Here is an 8,970-nt window from a genome sequence, read left to right as displayed (position 1 = left end):
CATCTATAAGAATTTTTTTAATTATATAAACACTGAACAAACATACATTAATTTATTAGTTCATTCAACAAATACTTATTGAGTACCTGTTGTGTACCAACCACTGCTCTAAGGAGCTGGGAATTCAGTTGTAAACAAGCCAAGGTCCTTTCCCGTGTGGAGATTATAATCCCCTGGGACAGTCAGACTAAACAAGTAAATAATTGCCTAATAAAACTTCAGGTAGCAAAAGTGCTCTGAAGGAAAATAATATAGGAAAGAGGAAGAGAGAATACTGGGAGAAAATGTATTTTAGACATTATATTAGCTTTCTATTGCTGCATAACAAATCACCACAAACTTAGAGGCTTAAAGCAACACATGTGTATTATCTCACATTATCCAAGGCCTGGAATCAAGGCCTATGATTTCCTGGGTTCTTTGCTTAAGTCTCACAAGGTTATGGTCAAGAGTTAGCCAGGGCTGGGTCAGATCTGAGGCTTCAGGTCCTCTTACCAAACTCATGTGTGTTGGCAGAATTCAGTTCCTACAACTGTAGAACTTGTGGAGGTAGAGGGACAATGTCTGTAACTACTTCTTCATCTTCTAAGGGCTACTCTGATTAGGTCAGGCCCATCCTGGATAACCTCTACTCAGTCAATGATTAGTAACCTACTCATGTGAATTAGATCCCACTGAATCACAGGTTCTACCTGCAATGGGACAGTAGTACACTGGGGAGTGGAGATCATGGGGGCCAACTTAGAATTTTCCCTACAAGAGACAGGAGAGCCAGGGAAGGACTTTTCATGTTAGTTACTTTTGAGAAAATACCTAGAAAAAGATATCAGAGACTGAGCTCTATAAAGGTAACTAGTAAAAAATTTAAAAGTACATGTGGGACTAGCTTTCTTGACTCACATTATATTTCTGTTGGCCAGTACTAGGACAGACGCTGGACAAATGCCTTATACCAAAGCTGAAAATAAGCACTATGTGCATTCCTGTTTTACCAGTGAGGACAACGAGGTTCCAAGAGGTTGACTAACACCCTCAAGTTCACACGGTCAAATGTGGGAAGACCAGGATGTGAGCCATTGTGAGGAACCAAGCTGCACAGCAGGACACAGGAATACCACGTGCGCTGTCACTCAGGGGACACACCCAGGAGCACTCAGGGTGGGCTTAATGCTCCACTATCACTATTTTGAGGTTCTTAATTTTATCTAACTCGGGTTTGTAAGTGAAGTCCGAGGAGACAATGGCGCATGAACATGAGCGGAGGGCATGCCAGCAATGTGAGTATCTGCCACTGGACCCATGATGGCGAGCGTTCAGTGAGACTCAACATGAGCACAAGGTAAGCATGTCATGTCCATGACTACGTAAACGGGAGTGCGATGGCCCTGAGAGGCTACACCCTTTCCATTTGAACCAGATGCCTTTTGGGGATCCTGAAAACAGCTGCACCCATGTGGTCCAGCGCAGGGGTAGTGATCGGGACGGGAGTGAGGGAGCACTGAGGAGGGTCCTTAGGAATCTGAAAACATCTGAGAATCCTAAACTAATGACTTATCTCCAGCAAGCCCCTTAAACAGCAGCACGTTAGGCTAATAGAGCTTCTGGAACACACTCCCCCTTGGAGACAATAGAACCAACTACAGCCTGAAATCTGGGACAGGACTTCTGTGTGGCGATGGACCTCAAATGGAACAATGTCATGGGGTTGTCTGGGGATCTCACTGTGCCCACCACCACCTCAGCCACTTCCATGGCTGCCTGAAGTGTCCTGGGAAGAGCTTTATTATAAAACTTAGGGGTTAGACATGTGTAACATATGTGAGATGTATTCCTGGGAGGAATGATGTTTTAAAATTTTATCGCTAATTTACAACTTACTGATAAAAACTAAAATTTGCTGATTAACATTCACAAAACTAAGAAAGTCTAAAGGAACTTTAAGTTCTGTACCCAGGTTTGTATAAGTTGGATTTGAGGATATATGTGGTCCTTGGTGTAAATGTCTGTGCACAAGCATAATTTCCAGGCAGTATCTCAGACTTGCAAGTAGTGGACATGGTGACACGGAAGTCAATGTCTCCAAACATTAAAAGGGAACCCAGGAAATATCTGGGTTACAGATGAAACAAACGGAGCATTTATTAAGGTAAATATATAACATGTTAAAAGGCGGATTGGAAAATAGGATAGCAGATTAGGGCAGAAGGACCAGGGCAGAAGGACCTAGAGGCTCAAGAGGGCTGGAGGGAATCTGCTGGGCTGGGAGGGGCTGTGGACACACCCTCTTGAAGGTTTAAACCTCCCCCACCCTCAGAAACCCTGTGTGACTCCACAATGCTCTGTGATGCAGGCCTGGCAATAAAGTCAAGAGTCTGCACTCTCAGAGCTCAAGCAGCTTTGCCATTTGGAAAATGGAACCCAGCATACTTCTGAATAACCTACCAAAGCTTTATCTGAGCTTCTACCCACAATCTTTAAATACTAACAGCAACCTTATTTACATCTGTTTATTGTGTTTGCTTCTCCTCCTCTTCATTTTCCTCTTGGGAAATCCATCAACCCCAACCTTCTGGGAAAATAAACATATACAAAAGGTAAGGAACTCTGAGTGAGCCTCAACAGACTAGTGTAAGAGACCAGACAGGTTTAGGGGTTCAGAGAGGACTCGGGTTTCCACAGGAGGCTCTCAGACCATCTGGGTGTGGGGCAGGTTTCTGGTTCCAAACACAGGGATTCTCTGGTTCTGGATCAAGTCATTCAGAGACTTGGGGATCTCTGTAGGACATCAGAGTTAACCAGCACTTCATCATGAGTCATACTGCCCAGTTAGGTATCACTAGACCATCCCTTCATGTCAATCTTATCAGGAGAACAGTGCTGAGCCTCTGAAAACCTCTGAGCAGAGGCTGCAGCCTGAGCACCGTCCCAGGTTACAGGATCCTCTCTGAGGAAACAAAAACATGATTGTAGACCTCAGATTGTGTGCCCTCAATGACCAGAGGACCACTGAGAACACCAAGCATGGACCTCATAGACAAAATCCTTCTTTTGAGTTTTTCAAAAAGGAAACATTAAAATCAGTTTAAACCTTTAAAATGTGGTAAAAGGAAGGGACACAAAGTTCTATTAATTACAATGAGTTTGGTTGGCCCAGAGAGACATTATTCTTGGGTAATAAATGTCAGAGTTTGCTAGGGAGAGGAGTGAGAGAATTGAGTCCCAAACACTCATTCTTTCATTTGTGTTCTCAGCATCAGGGCAGAGCCAAGAGGAGAAGGAAAGGTGGGACACTGAAAGGTAAGGCTCTGCCTATTCCACCTGAACTCCCCATGGGCGACCCTTTCTTTCTTCTTTCCATGAGGTACCAGGTCCATGATTTCTGTGTCACTTGGTAGATACAACCCCTCTCAGGAAACAGAGCCCTCAGAAGAGAGGCTCATGGAAAGACAGCCAGAACCTGAGATATTTCTCAGATTCCCTGATCTGCTGTACATGGATCTGAAACAGTGATGAACCTGAGCAGTGGTTGTTGCCCAAAAGATTTTGAGAGGAGACTTCTATCTCCTGACTTTGAGAAGGTACTTTGCCCTCAGGATCATCGGATTCCTCTTTGCTCTACCCATTAACCTTTCTGCTTCACAGAGTGGCTTTGAGAATCCAATGAAATAATGTACATAAAAGTACTTTATAAATGAAGTAATATACAAACATTGAGACCTTATTAATATTATTATTGACCATTTAACTTCATCTCATAATACTTGGGGTTTTAAGAATCTCATATCCAAATGGTCTCTCATATAGGGACTCCTGTTTAATGCCTACACATCTACCTTCATTGTATGTAACCCACTCTCCTGGTTTCCCAGGTTTGAGATATTACCACTGGGAAGAAGAGGAGAATATCCACCTGATTTCTGTCCTGAGAAGGTGACTAGTCTTTCCCCCTTTTTTCCTGATCTCTCTGTAGCATGTTCTACGCAATTCCAGGGATTCAGTGGAGCCTTCCATAGTCATGGGAGGGGTTGCCATAGGAACGGGCATGTGAGTGAATGCCTTGGGGTGGGTGCTGCTGAGTGCACTGTGAAGTCATGGGTGTGGAGCAATGGGAAGGGGCAGCAGGCTTCAGGTGGCCCCACCCCCACCAGGCCAGTAGATCCTCTTTGCAGTGTTCTTCTCCTGGCTTCAGTTTTGTACCTCCTGTCTCCTGCAGCCCCCTGGGCCAGCATCATGATACCAACTGCATTCGTCAGCTTTTATGTCCAGACCCCTCCTGTGAGGTGTGTAATAATGCAACCACTGAAATCCATCAGCTGCTGTACTCAGAGGGCCTGGAAGAGTCTACTCCCTCTGTGTCCCCTTGGGATCCCACAGCTTCTTCGACTGAGCCATTATTCACTCAGTCCTCTGCCATCTCAGCAGTCCCTCCAGGAGACCTAATACCACCTCCTCTGCCTGAGCCTTTCCCCCCTCCCCCCTCCGTTCTCTCCCCTAACCCAATGACCCCCGTGGGTAGTTTTCTGTCACACTCATCACCAGGTCAAACCCTGTCTCCAGAGCCTTTTCCTCCCTTGGAATTAGAATTCCCATTGCACCATTCCCCATTCCAACCCAAAGACTTGTTGTCTTCAACCTTGACACAATGTGATTTCCATCAAGAGTTTTCTGCTTCCCATTGTACAAAAACATTTTCTGGGGGAAACTCTGCAGCCAAACGTATAGATCCTAGACCCTTCTTATTTCTCAGCTCTGATGAGCATGGCTTGGTACAGCAGTACTCATATCCTAAGAACTGGGAGGACCTTTTAAAGAAAAAAATTATCCAGCTTTTCTGGGGTCTTCCATCTTTGCACAGTGAGTCCTTGGCCTCTGCTGTCCATGTCTCGAATGACTATTCCTCAGTCTTTATTTTCAATAGCATCTCAAATGACCCCACAGGCCAAGAATCCCTATCACTTCCTTATTTCCTACCTGAATTCTTGCCTAAGGTCCAACCTCAACCCTTGCCTCCAACCCTGCCACAGTCACAGCCCCTACATCTCACGCAGATCCAACACCAGGCCAACCTTCAATCCCCATTCCCAATCCTACCATCAAGTCCCACACCCCAACTTAGGGACTGTGGAGTATATTTTCATAGACCCCAGAATGAATCATATTTTCTCACCTCATCTGAAATTCAAGACCTGGAATGGAATGTGTTGAAGAAGAAACAGGAAAGTTTGTGGGGCTTACCCTCTGTGGTCCAAAGTTCACGGGAAGCCGCCTATCCTTCAGCTCCCACCATTCCTTACAGCAATTTCTCTAGCACTCATGTTTCAATTTCCATCAGTCCTGTAGAGTTTCCTCTCAGCAGTGAACTTCGAAAGAAGTTTGAGCATCACTTTAGAAAGAAGCTCATCCAACACCGGTGGGGCCTGCCCCGCAGGGTCCATGAGTCCCTGTCACTGATGAAGCCTCTGAGAAATCGCAAAGACATATCTGAGTCAAAGAGCAGTTACGGCCTCTCATGGATCTCTGTGTACAAGGACCAGAGTAGCAAAAATATAAATATTGGATTTAGCCAACAAGAAAGCTTCTATGAGAAGGGCTCAGAAATATTTCAGCTAGAGAAGGATGAGGGGCCAGATGAGGGAGAGAGCCAAGGGGATGATCCAAAAGATTATCTGCTGAGCGAGTCAGGGAGCTCTTCAGATAAGGACGTGAGAAATGACTGTGAGAAAGACCTAGACAGTTACATGATGAATCTGCCAGGAGGAAACTCAAAAATGTCAGGGCAGAGTATAAGTCCGAAGCAACTGAGAAAATCCCTGAAAGAACATCTGAGCAAGAATTTAGAGAACATTAATGAGGGTCATCTCCCTGGAATTGTGCATAGTTCATGGCACAATATCGTGCAGACTTCTCCTGTAAAACCCCACACCAATGTCGCACAGAGAAGTGCGCCCGCACCAGTGGGTGGGGACTACTGCCTGAATACATCCCAGGAGCTTTCCTTCCTTGAGTCCAGTACACAGCAGATGCTGGAAGCCCACATTACCAGCTTTGGTATGAGTATGTTGTTGGGCCTTCCTGCCAAAGTCCTTGAATCCATAGAAATTTTTAAAAAAAACACCTCATTCCATTCCTTGTTCAATCCTAAATCTAGGAGATACACAGCCCTGAGAGGAAGCTCTGAATCCCTTCATGGGGACAAAGTGAGAATAGAAAATTCAGCCACTGTCCTGAAGCTCCCTCTCCCTGCCACTTCACTTGTGGGCAGCGATGGACAGGGGGCTCTGAAACAATCACCCTCAGATATTAAACACGAGCTTGCAAAGGAAGTTCAGAGAGATTGGAATTCCGAACAGCCTCTTCTGCCAGTCACAGACAGCATCATTGACAACACAATTCAGAGTCATGCTCTGATACCCAATGTTCAACCCCCACAGCTGTCCACAATGCAAGCAGGGACCAGACATGAGCCAAAGGATAATAGTGTGAATGCCAGTGACAATGAAGAAATACTACAGAGCACAAATGGGGAGAAGTTAGAACCTGCTTCCATGCCCACTGTGTCCAAGGAGACAGTTAGTGTTGAGGAGCTTGATGTTCTTCAATCCAGTAGTAGTGACATCTTAACAACCAGCAATCCAGGAATCCCCCAAGAGATAAATGAGGCTGAGAATAAAGGAGAAACTACTGGGACCACTGAATTGTCTCCAATAAAACTGTCAATTCTCCAAGATCCCAAATTATCAGAGTTACAGAAGCAACTCATTCATGAGTTAAAGTCTAAATTGGAGAATGGGAACTACAGCCAGGCCCAAGGCCAACCCACTGACATGCACCATGACTCAGAAAGCTTGATTTGCAAAGCCTCCCTGACTCATGCTCAGAGTGTCTCCAGTGTGGATCCGGGAGCTGTCCAGGTGCTGCATGTCCATTTGGAGGACAAAGAAGTCAGTATGGAGCAGCAGCAGGAACCTTGGGTTCCTAAGCAGGTCTTAAGGATGTGTGAGGATAAGAATTCACAACCAGATGCAAAGAAAGTGAGACCTGCAGGCTCCCGATCAGAAGAGCTTGGTGGAGGAGATGCAGGGTTGAGGACTTCCCAAGCTAGAGGGAAGAGATTTCCTTCTCAGGTCACAGCATTAGAGGTGATGCATGCTGGGAAGCCTCCCCAGACCCTATCGCAGAAGGGACAGTCTCCTGATAGCCATTTCTTAAGTAAAATTAAGACCTTTTTTCAATGGCTTTATCCTGACAGAAAATGCACAAAGCAAGAGATCTCCCAGGAAAAGTGCAGTCCCATATTATCTGCACAGAGCAGAGGCCCAATTAAAAGTAGAACCCCCTTTACTAGAAGGATGGAAGTTCAGAGAATTATGTCAGACACTGAGAGGGTCCCAGAAGAGAAACAGAGGCGTCGGCATGCAGTAGATACCACCTGCACTCACGAGACCCTTCCCAGGGCAGTGAAATTTGGGAAAGCTCAGCAGAAAGCAGCTGTGGGGATCTGGGCAGAGCCTGTCCAGGGGCATCCCTTTAACTTGAGGGCTCCCTCCTCTAAAGTGATGAATATCAAGTGCAGCTGCCAAGCAGCTTCCTTCACTGGCCAGAGCTCCACAAGTAGCAGACATATCGGAAACGAGGGCAGACACCCCCAGAAAGTTGTGGCATTAAAGGACCAGCAACTATGTCAGAAGCACCCCCAATCTGTGCCCCGCAGGGGGACTGTGCCCCGTCCAAGCCCCACCTACAGGCCTCAAGCTGCCCAGGGACCTCCTGCTGCTCTCACCACTGCTGAAGGCACTGAGTTCAGAGATCAGTCTCTACGACTTAGACCAAAAACCCTTCCACAAAATGTCCAGGGAAAAAAAATTCCCACCCCAAAATAACTCCTTCCTTGTGAAGAATAATGACTTGTTTAATCAATGTGTTTCTAATAATAGTGATGTCTTTTCTGTGTTCTGTGTTGGGGCATCATGGGTTTGGGGCATCTCAGGGCTTGTGCTTAGGAAAAGGAAGGAGTTAGTTTAGCTCCTACTGATTGCCTCCTTGGTCTCCAAAACTGACCAGTCCCCCAGAGCTCTTGTTGAGAAATAGATATCACGTGCCCTCCCCCAAAGCCCACTTCCTCCCGATGAAGTTTGAGGAGATGGGCTCTGCCTCCTACCTCACAGCTCAGCCTTAGTGAACACGGACAGCAGCCTGCACCTGCTCCTCAGGGAATGCTTTACATCCTTTAGGGCAGAAGGGAAGACAGGCCTTCTATAGCTGAAGAAGATCAAGGACATTGGGGTAGGGTCTATGAACAGTATAGACCTTGCTCATTGATCGTTCTTGTGGGTCATGCTAACAAGTTAGGGACGCATACTTTAGACTTGACACTGGAGTATGCCTACTGGAAAGTCACCTTGGGGAAGTGGTTCCCATATCCCGGTGTTTCTTTAGGCTGAGGGGATGATTTTTTTTTTTTTTTTTTTGCTGAGCAAAAGCATCACTCAGCTTTCAGTGGTAGAAATGTTAACAAGGCAGCCACCTATCTGCGAGGTAAAATAAAAATGAAAAGTTAGCCCTGGCCGGTTTGGCTCAGTGGTTGGAGCGTCAGCCTGCGGTCCCGAGAGACCCGGGTTCAGTTCCCGCTAAGGGCACGTACCTCGGTTGCAGTTTGTCCCCGGCCCTGGTTGGTTGTGCGGGTGGCAGCCACTCGATGTGTCCCTTCACATCGATGTTTCTCTCTCTCTTCCTCTCTCTCCCTCCTGCTCTATCTGATCAAAAAATGGAAAAATGTCCTCGGGTGAGGATAAAAAAAAGAAAGAAAAGTTAGACAAAGAAGCCTTAGAGTGAGTGAAAAAGTAAGAACCAGTGAAGGGAAAGAGTGACCTTGCCGGTGGAACAAAGGTTTATCAGCCCCACACTGGGACACTGCCTTGCTCCCAGCTTCTTCAAACTGACCTAAGCTCTACCTTCCCAGGCTGGTCAGAG

General features: G+C 46.2%; 1 protein-coding gene across 1 annotated transcript; it reads left to right on the top strand.

Annotated features, from left to right (window-relative positions):
* Nucleotides 1-4,091: 4,091 nt before the first annotated feature.
* Nucleotides 4,092-7,880, top strand: LOC118629318 (spermatogenesis-associated protein 31D1-like). The gene has a single exon (XM_036260358.1). It carries the CDS (start codon nucleotides 4,092-4,094, stop codon nucleotides 7,878-7,880), a length of 3,789 nt encoding a protein of 1,262 aa, XP_036116251.1.
* The last annotated feature ends 1,090 nt before the right edge of the window (nucleotides 7,881-8,970 follow it).

This window comes from Molossus molossus, unplaced genomic scaffold (assembly GCF_014108415.1).
Source record: "Molossus molossus isolate mMolMol1 unplaced genomic scaffold, mMolMol1.p scaffold_m16_p_14, whole genome shotgun sequence".
Lineage (NCBI taxonomy): Eukaryota > Metazoa > Chordata > Mammalia > Chiroptera > Molossidae > Molossus > Molossus molossus.
The sequence above is the reverse complement of the archived record's forward strand: the minus strand, read 5'-3'. Positions and strand labels throughout refer to the sequence as shown.